We start from the raw sequence: 15,789 nt of genomic DNA on the forward strand, positions 1-15,789 counted from the left end.
TCCCTCTTTGGGGGGAAACTCCCACTGGGTTTAAATCTGGGACTCTTGACCATTTGACCCTTAGAACTGAAGAAGCTTCTCGGATGAAAGGTGAAACGTCTTAAAGCAACTTAAAGAAGTCCAGACGCTTTTCTTTCCAAGCTCCTTAGACTACAATGACCTGGATGACTGAGAACCTTCACAGACATATTGCCGTACATTTTGGGAGGAACACCCTTCAACTGGTGCGGGAGTATGAAAGGGAATCAAGAAAACTAGCGGATTATAGGAACCATCTCCGTTTCAACCTGAGATGCAGACAAAGCAGAGTTGTTCCTAAGAGCCTGCACCTTGGATCCACTGTCAGAGGACACAGAGCGGACTTGATTCTACGGAGAGCACAAAATCAGCTTCTAAGTGAAAGGATAAGACAGGTCCATTTCACTATAGATGCCCTCCAGAGCAAGATTAGCCAGACTCTGCAGGAACTGGAAACCCCTCTACCCTCTCCAATTTTAGAAGAGGTTTACAAGTTTGTGGACAAGGCTCAGCGGGCCCAACACTCTAAAGCAAAAGAAAGACAACGCAGGAAATTCCACACCTTGCTTTCAAAAACACTCACTCCTCAGTCTGAATCTACACAACTCAGAGAAGAACATACACCTGAGGACAGTCAGAAAAAATGGGTGAAGAACTTTTCAGACCGGAATCTCACTGAACCTGAAAAGAACGTATTAGCCAAAGGACTCAATTTTGCCATTGTTCTGCAACAGTTGCCCATAGTGGACCTCATCACAGCCACAGAAACTGCCATACAGATCAACAAATTATCACAGACAGAAGCAGAACAGATCAGGATGAAAGTCTCAGCCACCCTCTCCAGTGCCAAAGTCCCTCCCTCTAACCTCACATTACAAGAAAAGAAGGCCGTCGCTTCCCTGAGCAAAGACCACAACATCACTATATTACCAGCCGATAAGGGAAGGTGCACCGTGGTCCTAAACACAACGGATTACCACACAAAGATCACTACTCTCCTCAGTGACACCAATACCTACGAAGCCTTAAAGCGAGACCCCACAAGCAGCTACAAAAAGAAAGTTATAGCTTGCCTTCAAGACCTTGAAAGGGACAAAATCATCGACCGCCTTACATATCACCGCCTTTACCCAGGAGATGCCATACCCTGCATCTACGGACTTCCTAAGATCCACAAGGAAGGTATCCCTCTCAGACCCATTGTCAGTAGCATAAATTCAGCCACCTACAACATCTCGAAACACCTTGCTACCATCCTTGCACCTCTCGTGGGGAACACCCCACACCACATCAAGAACTCCACCGACTTCACTGACAAGGTCCAGAAACTTACCCTGGAACCAGATGAAACCATGGTGTCCTTTGATGTAGTCTCCCTCTTCACTTGCATACCCACTACGGAGGCAGTGGAGACTGTCAGAAAACGACTACAAGAAGACAGCTCCTTGGAGGACAGGACCAACTTCACACCCGATCAGATTTGCACACTGTTAGACCTCTGCCTCACCACTACATATTTCAAATACAACGAAGGTTTCTACAGACAAAAACATGGCTGCGCCATGGGCTCCCCCGTGTCACCTATTGTAGCCAACATTTACATGGAGGAAGTGGAAAGAAAGGCTCTTGGCCAGTACCCAGCCACTGGTACAGATATGTAGACGACACCTGGGTCAAAATCAAAACACAAGAAGTGGAATCCTTCACTGCGCACATTAACGCCGTGGATAAAAACATCAAGTTCACCAGGGAAGACACAAAGGATAACTGTTTGCCTTTCCTGGACTGCGCCGTGCACATTGGAGAGAATGGCAACCTCAACATCGAAGTTTACCGGAAGCCCACACACACGGACCAGTACCTCCTCTTTGACTCACATCACCCTCTGGAACACAAACTTGGAGTAATCAGGACCCTACACCACCGGGCAGAACATGTTCCCTCTAAGCCTGAAGGGAAAAAGAAGGAACACACACATGTAAAGGAAGCACTTAAAACATGTGGCTATCCTAATTGGGCATTTATAAAGTCAGCAAAGATGCACAGAAAAGAAGATCAGACACCAGCGAGGGAGGATAAGAAAGACAGACGCAACAACATTGTCATCCCCTATGTAGCCGGTGTATCAGAGAAACTCAGGAGAGTTTTCTCCAAACACGACATCCTAGTGTACTTCAGACCCAGCAACACACTCAGACAGAAACTGGTTCACCCGAAAGACAAAACTCCAAAACACAGACTTAACAACGTGGTGTATGCTGTACAGTGCAGTGAGGAATGCCCAGACCTCTACATTGGAGAGACCAAACAGCCACTTCACAAGCGCATGGCACAACATAGAAGAGCCACCTCCACGGGACAAGACTCAGCAGTCCATCTGCATCTAAAGGTCAAAGGTCACTCTTTCGAGGATGCCAACGTTCACATTTTGGACAGAGAGGACAGATGGTTTGAAAGAGGAGTGAAAGAAGCCATTTACGTCCACTGTGAGCGACCATCTTTGAACAGAGGCGGTGGTTTACGACACCAATTGTCTGCCATCTATAATCCAGTTTTAAGATCCCTTCCCAGACGCCTTAACGCCCACTCACATCCTGGGCCATCTGACCTCAGGAATTCACATGACAAGGTGGGGCCAGGTTTAACAATGAGCTCACCCGAAACCCTGGCTGATTGGGACCCACACCCACTTTCACACCTTGGCTCATGTGATTAGGTAGAGGATCATCAGGGGGTCCTTTGTCCCTCTTTGGGGGGAAACTTCCACTGGGTTTAAATCTGGGACTCTCCACCATTTGACCTTAGAACTGAAGAAGCTTCTCGGATGAGAGGTGAAACGTCTTCAAGCAATTAGCATTATCGAATAATTTTGACCTTGGCCTACTGGAAAAGTTCAGAACTAAAGATTTAGGAATATTTCTCGATAGCTCTTTCTCATTTGAGAAACATATAAATTCTGCTTTTAAAACCAGCTGTAAGGTTTATATTGTTGATTGTCATTTATGCTTAGAAATATTTACTCATATATACTTAGAGTTTTATAATTGATGGCATAATAATAGAGGTCTGATCCTTAGTAGTCTGTAAAAACTCTGTGTGCCTTCCAGAGTGCTCTGGTATGCACACACAACTTGGGGTTATGAGAGAGGTCGTACCTTCTCTTACTGATTTATGGTGTAGGAGGACACCTACTCTGTGTCTGCTTAAGTATAAGAGCCCTTTGTTAGGGGGACCGCTGGACTCTTAGCAGCAGCTTTGGGGTCACAGGGTCACATCTGGAACACACACACACACGCACACACACACACACACACACACACACACACACACATACCTACACTATGCACAGACTGGTACTCTTTGTTCATACCTGTGTAAGATGTCATATGTTAATGAACTTATGCATATTCATGTAACCTCAATAAAGAGCAGTGTTATGAGGGAGCAGACGAGAGCGACTGAGGTCAAGCGAAGGAACGGCGCTGTCACAGTTCTCTCTCTCATGAATTGTCTGGTTCCAGCGGTGGCTCTGTGCTAGACGACCCATCACCAGCTTTTTCCACTGGTTACCAGTACGTCGTAGAATCCACTTCCAGATCTTGTTTGTCTTTAAATCTCTGAATGGATTGGCTCCGTCTTATCTCTATTTAACAAAAATAATCCAAGTCGAGCCCTCAGGTCTGCAGATAAGTAGCTTCTGACCAGAACTAGCTGTAAAAACAGAGGTGAGCTTTATCGATCGCTGCAGCCAAACTCTGGAACAGTCGCCCTTCACATCAGGTCGTCACCAACACTCGACATTTTTAAAACCCGGTTGGAAACACATTTGTACTCTGTAGCTTTCAATCCTGACGAGTCTTTATAGTAATTACTGTGTATGTTTCCTATTTTATCTCTGCTCTGTGCAGCACTTTGGCTCAAGCTGTTTTTAAATGTGCTGATAAATAAATGTAGATTTCTTTAAATAAAACAATGGAGCCGAGCTTTGAGCTCAGTGTGTAACAGTGTGTGTATGAGAGCCATGTAATGTCCATGTGTGCATGCTGACTGCTCTGACCCCTCCTCCTTTCAGGGTGGAGCCTGCTGGAGTCCGATGGTTGAGACCAGGTCTGAGGAAGTGTAAGTGTGTTTTTAATGGGATTCATGAAAACAAAGCAGCACACATTCAACCATCTTCATCATGTCAGGAGTCATCATCAAAGTGTCAATCAATGAACAGATGATGGATCAATAACTGCAGCTGGATTGTGTTTGTTCTCTCCATCAGATTCCTGTCAACTCACAATCGACACAAACACATTGAACACAAGCCTCCAACTGTCTGACAACAACAGGAAGGTGACACATGTGGAGGAGGTTCAGTCATATCCTGATCATCCAGACAGATTTGATGTTCTTCCTCAGCTGCTGTGTAGAAATGGTCTGACTGGTCGCTGTTACTGGGAGGTCGAGTGGAGAGGAATCGTTCATATATCAGTGAGTTACCGAAGCATCAGAAGGAAAGGAGGCAGTTATGACTGTTGGTTTGGACACAATGATCAGTCCTGGAGTCTGTACTGCTCTGATGATGGTCCTAAGTTTGTCTGGCACAATAACAGACACACATCCATCTCCTCCTCCTCCTCCTCCCCCTCCTCCTCCTCCTCCTCCTCCTCCTCCCCCTCCTCCTCCGTCTCTAACAGAGCAGCAGTGTATGTGGACTGTCCTGCTGGCACTCTGTCCTTCTACAGAGTCTCGTCTGACACTCTGATCCACCTCCACACCTTCAACACCACATTCACTCAAACTCTTTATCCTGGGTTTAGACTCTGGTCTCCTGGTTGCTCAGTGTCCCTGTGCTGAGTGTAAAGAGTGTCTCCTGTTAGAGAAACACTCTGACTGTTGAACAGATAGTTCAGTCTGTACATGTCTGTCTCTTTCACTCACAAACACGTTTTCAGATTCATGGATTCAATCAGTTGATGTTTGAAACTCTTCTAAATGATTCCTTGTAAACTTCTTCAGTCACAAACAAACAGGAAGTGATGTCACATGTGTTCCTGTCCACACAGCAGAATGAGTCTATTGCTGACAGTGATGTACAAACAGAGTGAGCATTTCTGAGGCCAAAATAAACTGAGTAGTTCACTGAATGAACACTGTGAGCTCAGTTCCTTCATCATTAGTATGGATTATATATGTATTATATTAGTATCATATATATCAGGTGCTGCTGGTTCCAGTCATTGTGCAAATGTGCTGTTTGTAAGGTTGTAAAACTGCAGTCAGCTGAGACTGAAGAAGTCACCTGATCAGTGAGCAAACGTGAAAACGTCCAGATGAACAGAATCAACCTTTTGGGATCAGCCAGCAATGCAGCATCATTGTTGTTCAGGTTCAGAGGTTTGCAGGAATGAACTGATGACCAGAAACAGCTGCAGAGTCCAATCAAATACCAGCTGGAGTTCAGCTGCATTTGAAGAAGTCAAAGAAAAGTAAGGATGGCAAAGGGCGATGTTTTCTTCCAAAGAACTGAAAACATGGTCGACGCCTCATTAGAAGAATCATCTGGACATTTGTGAGGAACTCTAACCAAGAAAGCAACACAAGAAAGCAACGTCACACAGATCCAACAGACAGTTTCCATGACTGCAAGTGTTCAGTGTAAAAATGCTGCATTGCATTATTGCATCCTCTCACCACAGGAGGTGCTGTTGGCACCACTGATTGCTGATCATCTCTGATGATCTGATTGATACTGTGAATAACAGGACTCACTGAACTCTGTGACACAGTGAAGATTACAGAGTTTAACATCTGACTGACGTCACACAGACAGAAGGATGAACCAGTGAGGCACAGAACACAGTTACTGGAGATACTGGATCAGCTCCATGTGAACCTCTGATGGAGAAGCTGCTGACCCAGAGAAACATCAGGACATGACAGGCAGCTGCACTGATCTAACAACATGTAGCAGAGCTGATCTATGTTAGAGGATCTATGACAGCAGCTGAAAGTCCAACACTGGATACCAGCTGAGCCTGTGCTGAGTGTTACAGGAAAAGAAACACTGACACTGGGAGACACAGTGATGCTGACTGGGGCACAGAGCTGAATGATGCAGCATCAGGACACTGTTTCAGTCTGACTGACAGAGAAACCTGTAGCTGCATCTACATGTGAGGCAGAGGCCACACAAGCAGCTTTCTATGTTTCACAGTGACTGAGATCTTCAGTGGGGGTGGACATGCTCCTGTACAGACCTCTGAGGAGAACCAAGGTGCAGTCAAAGAGTCCAGTCTGTCCTCACAGATGTCAACATGTGGTTTCATCAGGTCTGCTGTCAGCTAGCAGGCTCACATCAGAATCACTGTTCCTGAAAAACACAGTCTGTGTGACATCATCAGTCAGCTGATCGTCCCAGATCTGAATGGTTTCTGTCTCTACTGAGGAAGTCAGAGAATCTCACTGAGGTGTGGATCAGGTCTGAGTGAGCTGTGGAGGGACAGCTTTAAACAGTCCACAGGTCTCACGTCCTGCTCAGTCTGGTAGCAGATACCTCGTATTGTTCCAGATGTGCTGACATCACCAGCAGCAGCACAGCTGTGTGATACGATGAATCTCAGTTATTGATCCAACACACAGTAAATACAAAGATCAGGATTTATGAGAGTAATCATTATGAGTCTGAACACATGATCACTGAATGTTAGTCTCCACAATAATAAGCTAACACAAGCAAACACAGCTTTCAGCTCTTATTTTGAAACTTATTTAGAGAGCTGTGATGTGAGCGTGCCTGGCTCTGAGGCACTTGGGTCAGCCTCTGTTGTTTAGAAGTGTTACAGACTGTGAATGACACAGACCTGTCAGTTTCATGTTTGTCTGTAACACAGCTCAGGGCTCCATGCTGAACGCATCCATCCAGTGTTATTGATCCAGGACTAATACCAGCATTGGGATCAATACTACACAATCACATGTGTCCACGTGATGGATTTGACCAGCTTTATTCATTAATTAAAGACTGCCAGTGACTTCAGTCTGAGGGTTTGAAGTTTCCATGTCTGTGTGATGTGTGGTGTGAAGGCTGCTGGTTAAACTGGGACTCACTGTTTAAAGCACTGAGTGCTCATAGAGAGATGCTCCATGAGTCCCAGTACAGACTACAAACATGGTGGAAACTTAGCTTTGATATCCACACACTCTGCACGTCTGTGAGTAACTGTGATGAAGATGTGCAGAGATCTGTGTACAAACAGGAGAAAGACTGTAAAGACTCTGTGCTTCTAACAGCCTCTGTTAACATATGTGAGGCTGTTTGTTGTTGTTGCCATGGAGCTTTTCACTGTTTGGGTCAGCAGGTCATGTGATCAGGTTTGTTCTGCTCGACGATGGTTCAGTGTCAGGGTTTGTTTGCATTCATCAATAAATATCTAAATAAATCAAAGACTCCATGTTTTTTCTTTCATCATGTGACCTCTGCTCATCCATCTCTGTGTGTATCAGGATACATTTAGTTCATAATACACAGAAAAATCAGAGTTATTACCTGTAATAAATGTGAAAGATTCCTGCAGTGATAACCAGGCAGGACTGAAACACATCCAAGCTCACAGCTGTCACCACGGTAACAGCACCGTCCATCCACAGGTGAGGGGAGGAGCAAAAAGAGGGACTTTCACCATTTTATACTAAAAGCACTCAACTAATGTTTCTAATATGAAACAAATAAGCCCACATTAATGTGAGCATTTATTAAATAATAATAATAATGATTTCCTCCTGATCTCATTTCCATAGCAGAGAAAACTGTGGTGTATATTGAGGTGGAGGGTGTGGTCTATGGCTCAGGTGTAGAGTGAGGGTGGGGTGCACCACAGCAGCATGCTGGGACTGCTGAGGGTGGAGGAGGGAGTGATGATGACATCAGAGCAAAGCAGTCAGCAGCACAGAGACCAGTGAACACACAGTCTGTTCATCTTAGCATAGATACAATATTTAGCACAATATTGAATGACAGAGACACGCTGTGTGAGCTTCCACAGATACACTGACGTCAGCATCCAGAGTCCTCCTGCTGCTCCCCCCTCAGAGCCCCGTGATCAGCACCAACACATTCAGTTAGATGACAGAGTCCAGCTGCAGCTACAATCAGCTCTGTGAACAACAGCACAGCGTCAGTGTTTCACACTCAGTGAAAGGAGGAAACAGCAGAAGAACACCATGTGTGCTACGTTTCCCAGGACACACTACAAACTGCACAAATACAGCACGTGGAAGGACCTGGAGCTGCATTTAAAGAGAAAAGACAGCGTGATGTCCTGTATGGACAGGTGGAAGGAACCAAGTCCTCAGCTGAAACACTCGTGTTTGTCCACAGACAGGAAACACAGCAGGAAACAAAGAAGCTCATGGATAACACACTTCCTGTCGGTCACAATGAGGCTGGAGCCAAACACAGAAAGGTGTTTTTGTCCAGATGAGCCCAGAGAAGAAACACGAGTGTTCACAGACATCAGAAGCTCAGAGAGGTGAAACATGAGGTTGGAGTCCTCGTCAGCATCCAGAAGAGCTGCTGTGAAACCCTGAGTACTCATGACAGACTCTGATGGCACAAACACATCATGATTCAAACATGAAGACAAACATGGAGCTCCTGATCCTCCTGCATGAGAACAAGCTGACATGAGCGCTGTGTCTGAGAGTGTCTCCCTGTCACAGTGACAAGAACACAGCTGCTGCTCACAGTCATTAAACTGACCTGAGGTCAGCTGCTAGCACGTCTCTGTGCTCCTTACATATGAACCATGTGACCTCACATCAGTGCTGTGGATGACTGTAGTCATAGAAGAGTAGAGCTGTAGCAGGTGGTGTGAGGAGGAGGAGGAGGTGGTGTATTCTAGTTAACGCAGTACTGAAACACTCCAGCAGAGGGCGCTGTTAAGTCCTTATTGTAACACAGTTACTGTGTGCAGTTATACTTCATACATAATCTGCACTTATTTCCATCAGACATGCTGTCAGTAAATGATTGTTTCTATTGATTCTACTTCCTGTTGACTAGTTTGATGACAGTGAAACAATCACAGCTGATTGTGTGATGATGTCACTGTTACATTCAGTGTGTGTGACATCATGTTAGTGCAGCTGATAACAGCCTGGTTCTGTTAGAAACACATGAACGTGTCCATAGATCAGTGTGTGTTTAACATGAGAGCTTCAGCCCTGCTGATGTGTTCAATAAAGACATGCAGGAAAACTGATGAGACTCTGAAATAACTCTTTATATTTATAATGTAACTCTGCATCAAAAGAACAACAAAGGATCCCAGACAGCTTTATGTCAACAAAGACCATGTTTCTGTGTTTCTAACAGTTTGACATTATTAGTAAACAGACTGCAGTGAACAGGATTTATAAAGAGCTTATATATAAAGATATGACAGCTGTTTGTTGATCACTCTGTGTTTGGACCTGATCAGTCCAGCTGTTTACTTGAAATATGTTCATTTACCTGTGACGTTATATTTATGTTCTTGTCTCTGTTGAAAAACACATTTTAATGTCCCTCAGATTTTTCTCCCAGATGAATAAATATAAAAATGACACAAACTGACTGCAGCTACTTTTTGTCCTTTCTGTCAGAAACCTTCATGTGACTCATGAGAGACACGTTTCAGCTGTTTGTGACAGATCAGAGGCCAACAAGTCATTTATAACACTTTCCATCATTGTTTAGCACAAACACATGTTGACACAGCAGCGGGGCCGCAGTGAGAGTCAGAGCCAGGAGATAAAAACTCCTGTTTGACCACAGCCTCACTTTGTTCCTGCAAACACTTCCTGTTGTTGACTGGGTGGAGTCAGGAAGCCAGCGAGGCCCTGCAGGACTGAGCCTGCAGACTGGGACGTGCTCTGTGATGGAGATCAACAGCATCACTGACTGTTTCTGTGAGGACACCATCATCCCAGCAGGGCTGTTTCCCAACAACAAGCCTGGACCATCAGAGACCTGAAGCTGCTGCTGAATGAAAGAAGAGGATCTTCAGGTCTGGAACAAGGACGAGCTGAGAGTGTTAATAACGTTACTAATGTTCAGCTACACTTTACTAGGTCACATCTGTGACACACGTCACTTAAATAAAGAAGGAAATATTGGCTCTGTTTTATCTGCTGGGCCCAAAAGTGACTCCCCGTATTTAAACTGCTATGAATAACTTGTTGGTCTATAATATGTGAAACATGTGTCAAATGTCTCCATCATGAAAGATATCAGGTCATCTTGAGCCACAAAAACATTCCTATCATGAGGTAGAAGCTGGAATCAGTTTGTTGCAGACGTTTATATATCCCATATTTATCCAGTTAAAGTCACATTGAAATTCAAAAATGTCTTTTCAAGAGTCGTCTGTCCAAGAGGAGCAGAAACAAATATAACAACAGTTATTTAAGCTGTTTTAAAGGCCACAAAGGAGCAGATTGGTTATAATGCAGCTGCTTCACAGGAATAAAGATGAAACACTGTTTTTATTTCATGTGTAACACCTTTCAATCATGTGTTGACTAAAGTCTATTGACCAGTATAAGTAAAGACATCACACACACACACATGGAAACACTGAAACCTGTTTTTGGTGCAGCAGCGGTCCCAGCTGCTCGCCTTTATCTAGACTGGGTCGGCTGCTTATCTCAATATAATCAATGTTTAAAGTTCTCAGTGTTTCTGTGTTGCTTCGTATAGGATCTCCCAGCATCATCACTGTGCTGTCCAATCATTGTGTGCTAGGTTACCCTTATAGTGCGATGTGTGTTTGCACAAAGAGAAGCATGTGTGTCAAATATAAATAAGCACAGAACAGAAAAAGCTGCCAGTTTCTTCTATTTAGAGTCAAGTTAGTGTTTTGTGTCTTTGTTTGAGGCCTAATGTCAAGCAGAGGTGTGTGTAACTGGACTGCTCTGTTATATGTGTGAAATGTGTGCTTCAGCATCATCTTCGTCACTGCTGATTCCTTTGTGTCATCATGTGTTGAGAAGAGAGAACAGTTATAACGGAGGAGCAACAGGAAGCCCTGAAATCTGCATCAACAAGGAAGTGTTGGCTCACCAGTGATCCCAGCAGAGCCACTGGTTTGGCTCCAGTTGTTACAGATTCAATGATGTTGTTGCTACAGATACATGTTAGCATCTTTATTGTAGTAAAGTCTTGTAATGTGAAGCTAGAAACAAGGCAGGAAACAGCTCCATGATCTGATCTTAATGATGTTGTTTTTATTTCTGTCTTTCAGAACTGGATTGAAACTATCAAAGGTCTAAAAACAGCCTCAACCCTCCCAAAGACAAACTTTACACACGTCATCTTTCAGCTACAATCTTTGTTGCAGGGATCTTCTGCCAAACAAGGCTGAGAGAAGATTTCTTACAGCTGTCATGTTGATGCTGTTTCAATCTTTGGGCAAACACACTCATATATTAGGGCTGATCTCAGGGCTGCACAAGTTCTTTGTGATCATGAATAATAGAAGTGTGCCTGTTGAAGATCATGTTTCTACATGATTATATGTTATTGTTCTGTATTATATTCAGCTTTCAGCATCCTTTCCCAGCCCCTGTTACACCATCCATACAAAGCCAATCTGACTGTGAGCCAATGTGTTTGATAGTTTGTGTTGGATCAATAGATTTGACAGACTTGGTTCTCATCCAGAGGGAAACAGTCCAAATTCAGATCTAATGAAATGATGGAGGCTGTTTCCTATGTCAGGTCCGGAAAGATGCCCTGTTCAGGATATAATTTGTAACTTCCAACAGAGCATGCTGACCATTGTAATTTTTAACAGTTTGACTGTAATATAATTACTTATATTTCTTTAGGGTTAAGTTTTAAGTTTTAAGAAGTAAGCAGTGTCATTTATATTTTCAGCATGGGGACTAGACAATGTTCTTTTAAAACTGTGTTAAACTGTGTTAAAAGTCATTGTGGTTTTGAGTTGACGTATACTGTATTATTTGCCTAGCAACAGGAAGGAGGTGGGCTGTACTATTTCCTTCTATAAAGGCTTTGACTTCTGGTTGTAAGATAGTTCAATGCTGAAATCTGCTCAGTGTTGGACTCCACATGTGTATTCATTAAAATGCCGTCTAATTGCACCCGGCCGGATCAGAGGTGGTTATTTTGGTCTTCCTCCTCAATTCCTGAACCTAACATTTGGGGGCTCGTCCGGTGAAAGGGGGATTTTGGAGGTGTAGACGGAGAGATCCAGGGTCCGTGGTGATTACACGGGCAGACGCTAATCAGTGGTGAAAGTGAGCAGGCATTCCCCGGGGTATTTAAAGGTAAGACACTGCCTGTTGAAATATATTTCCAAAAGGTGTCATATTGGGCATGTCAAATTCAAAGCCTGATCACTGAAACTACTGGTGAATGTCTGGTTTGATTTTGGTTTTGATTGTAATCTCATGAGTGTGTTGGTTGAAATAAGGATAAGTTATAAGTAAAAGTACTGGGTTAAAGTCCCAAAGAAAAGGAAAAGAGTTAAAGTGAGTTAGAGTCTCACGTGGAAAGTAGGCAATTTGGTCATTCCGTGGGTTAGAGTCCCATTGATTATACAACCCTGAGAAGAAGTTTCCCGGAGGTGACGCTCCCTGCTGGATAAAGACGTTTATCCTTCACCTACCCTGAAGAGTAGGGATAGTTTCGGGCAACATCCGAGGAGATGTGGGAACCTCCGAAATTGTTGGGGGTTGTCCTCAATCTTAATCCTGGTTCGGATTCATAGATTGTTGTTCAAATTACTCTAAATTTTCTAGAACGCCAGCGGTAACTGGTAAGAAGCGCATATTTCTCGGAGGTAACGCTCCCTGCTGGACAAAGACGTTTGTCCTTCACCTAGCGGCGACTGAGGGTTAGTACGGTACGACAAACCGGGAAGGCCTGGAGAACCTTCAAAATTGCTAGGAGTTAAAGTCTCCTATTCTGGCGCTTTTTTGGCTACTGGTAAATTAACTTAGGGTTAGGAATTTGGACGGACAGTTAAAGTCTGGCCGGGAATTGACTACCAAAAACCTGGGGTTTGTCCGTTAAAGTCGGTTATGGTAAATTTAACGAAATTGTTAGGAGCGAAAAGGCCTAAAATCTGTGCAGTTGTATATATATGGCGTCTGTGTAAAATTATGTATAAACAGAGTTGGGTGTTTGATGAGTCTGACTGAATGACAGGATGGTAGAGTTCTGTGAGTTATTTTTAGAGAGCCTGTGAACATGCACGCTGTGTGTGTGAAAATGCAAATTAGGTGCGGTGATGCACATGGAGACTGTTGGTTTCAGTTTAGAGTGTGAGTGAACTTAATAATCATTGTTTGAAAAATTTGCTAAATGCCTGTGACTGAGATGCTGTTCATTAGAATTGTATAATAGAGGGTGAATTTATTACTGTGGATGTATAGGTGTTGACTGACTTATATATATCGGTTGAGTGCATTGTACAGTACTTAAGACCAACATATTACTTTAAAGTGGTAACCTATGGTGAGCCAGAAATGCAGGTGTGTTTTATTTCATGTGTGTGTTGTGAGAATGAGTAGAGATTTTAGTTTTTTCTTTGACTTGAATGACAAAAGAGCTCTATTTAAAAGTGTGAGTGAACTAAAGCTGTATGGTTTTTAGATGAAGAGTTAGTAGAATTAAAGAGGGTTTGTAGACTATACATATAAAGAAAAAACAAAGAGTTCGATGAGTCTGCAGAAACAGGAAATATGGCTCTGTGTGCCTGTGTGTGTGTAACCGGGGCTGCATGCCCATAAAAGGAACAGAGTGTGTGAAGAGAGAACCCAGAGAGAGACACGAGTTGAACTACAGATAGATGAAGCAAAAAAAAAAAAAAAAAGAAAAGAAATGAAAAGGATATTAATTGTATGCTTTAGTGTGTTAATACAGGTGAACGTCTCTAAACCTGGAACCCTTGAGCACAGCAGCAAAAGCATAGATTAACACAATTGGGAAAAACAGGCCACTCTTTGGCTTAAAATTATAGCTTCACCTGGCACTTTGTCCTTGACTCTGAGAAGAAGCTCAAAGGCCAGCTAATCTCCTGATGAAGACGGATAGAACATCGTGGATCAACAGCAGACAAAAGGAACCGAACTATTAACACTGACGACGCCAGCAGCAGCATGTATGCAACATGTACTGTGAATTACAGGCTGGGCAGTTGAACAGTGGGATAAAGAACTGTGGAAAAGCATTGGGCACTGAGTTTCATGTTTGCCATGCTTGAAAGAGAAGACTGAAAGATGGCTGGAGAAGAACAAGAGAGTAAATGAAAATAAGATTGACTGACGACTCCAGAAGCAGAGTGGAGGAAACCCCATGATAAAACATGCAGGGGGAACTGGAGGCTGGTCAAGAACAGTGTCACATGACTGGGGGGCACTGAGGCGAAGGAACTGAATGTGATATTTTGCCAGACTGGAACTTAACGTAAAAGAGGAACACTGAAACATCAAAACAGAGAAGAAACAGACTGTGTTTGCTTTGAAGGCCAAACAGGACAGTGTGAGGAGAGGGACCAAGGTCAGGTGAATCAGGACAAGTCTGATTGCGAGTATATAGGATGTGATTGGGTTGAAGTTGAAGGCTGGACTCTTGAGGTTTTAGGGATGTCCACCACGTCACAACAAAGAGGTAAACAATACAAAAGGTAAAAATAATGAAGGAGAATAACTGACAATTATATTAATGAATAGAAAACACACATGCACAAATTGTTACAGGTGAAATTATGTTTGGAATGAATTAGGAGTGAGATAGTTTGAATCCAGAACTTAGAGAAAAGATCCATGAAGTAAAACTGATTAAAATTTAAGGTGCAATGAAGAAACAGCTTACACTTAGTGTATATTGACATGAATAAATAGAATGCAAGGAAGAATAAAATGAAGGCATGCAATGAAGAAAACAGCTTACACTGCATTTACATGACCACATAACGCAAGGAAGAACACGCTTACATACATGACATAATGGGTATTTTTGACCAGAGGAGGAGAAATCGTCGTTTAGGCCCATGTGATAATAATGAAAATGTCTTAGTTTTGTTATTTTTAGGAGCAAAGCAGACCTGGAACAATTTTCCAGATGCAGCAGTCGAAGAAATTATAGGTTAACTTCAATGGATATGTTAAGGCAAGTTTCTGGTTGAATTGTTCACAGAATAATGTGTCCAGGAACCTGGTATTATTTGGGCTATTATTTAAGGTGGGAATCGAAAAGTGTGGGCTAGTAATTCGGGGACGGAGAAAAACTGACTGTGAAGTGGAGAATTGTGAAGGAGTCTGAAATACGGCAAAGCAACATGTGCAAAACCATACATACAAACAGAAAATGCATTAATCTTAAGAAGACACAGGCAAGTTCATGAGGATTGAGGCGCAGACGTTGATCAAACTTGGCTAAGAATAAGCATACGCAATGAAGATCGGCTTGCTAATTGTATGAGTGAGAGAATGGTGTGAATGTTTAATAAAATAGAGGGAAAAACAAACAAAAGAAAAGTGATTAACGCAGTTTTTATAAGAGGGACTTAGGAGTGCTCTCGTACTGAGTGATCAAACAGTGATTAGTATAGAAAGAAAATGAAAATAATTGACTAATGTGATAAGGTTTAAACATGTATTTCTCTTGTCAAGTTGGCTGTTGAGCTGTGAGTCACTATGCAAATTAGCTGGAGTGAGTGAGTGACAGAGACACTTCCTGTGTTTGTGTCTCGGAGGCTTTCAGTTCGAGAGAGA

The 15,789-nt window shown here is 43.1% G+C and overlaps 2 protein-coding genes across 2 annotated transcripts in view; both read left to right on the plus strand.

Moving 5' to 3' along the window:
* LOC134622556 (NACHT, LRR and PYD domains-containing protein 12-like) overlaps positions 1 to 15,789 on the plus strand; it is a 365,686-nt gene that overhangs the window by 161,876 nt on the left and 188,021 nt on the right. The window lies entirely within an intron of this gene.
* Positions 4,002 to 5,150, plus strand: LOC134624416 (stonustoxin subunit alpha-like). Its single transcript, XM_063469403.1, has 2 exons — positions 4,002 to 4,137; positions 4,286 to 5,150. Exons 1-2 carry the CDS (start codon positions 4,059 to 4,061, stop codon positions 4,858 to 4,860), a joined length of 654 nt encoding a protein of 217 aa, XP_063325473.1. The 5' UTR covers positions 4,002 to 4,058; the 3' UTR covers positions 4,861 to 5,150.

Source organism: Pelmatolapia mariae, linkage group LG3_W (assembly GCF_036321145.2).
Source record: "Pelmatolapia mariae isolate MD_Pm_ZW linkage group LG3_W, Pm_UMD_F_2, whole genome shotgun sequence".
Taxonomy (NCBI): domain Eukaryota; kingdom Metazoa; phylum Chordata; class Actinopteri; order Cichliformes; family Cichlidae; genus Pelmatolapia; species Pelmatolapia mariae.

Excerpts from the sequence above, each read along its gene's own strand:
- LOC134624416 (XM_063469403.1), top strand. The coding sequence starts at position 4,059 with ATGCTGACTGCTCTGACCCCTCCTCCTTTCAGGGTGGAGCCTGCTGGA. Across the intron at positions 4,138-4,285 it reads GAGACCAGGTCTGAGGAAGT|ATTCCTGTCAACTCACAATC; the intron begins GTAAGTGTGTTT and ends TCTCTCCATCAG.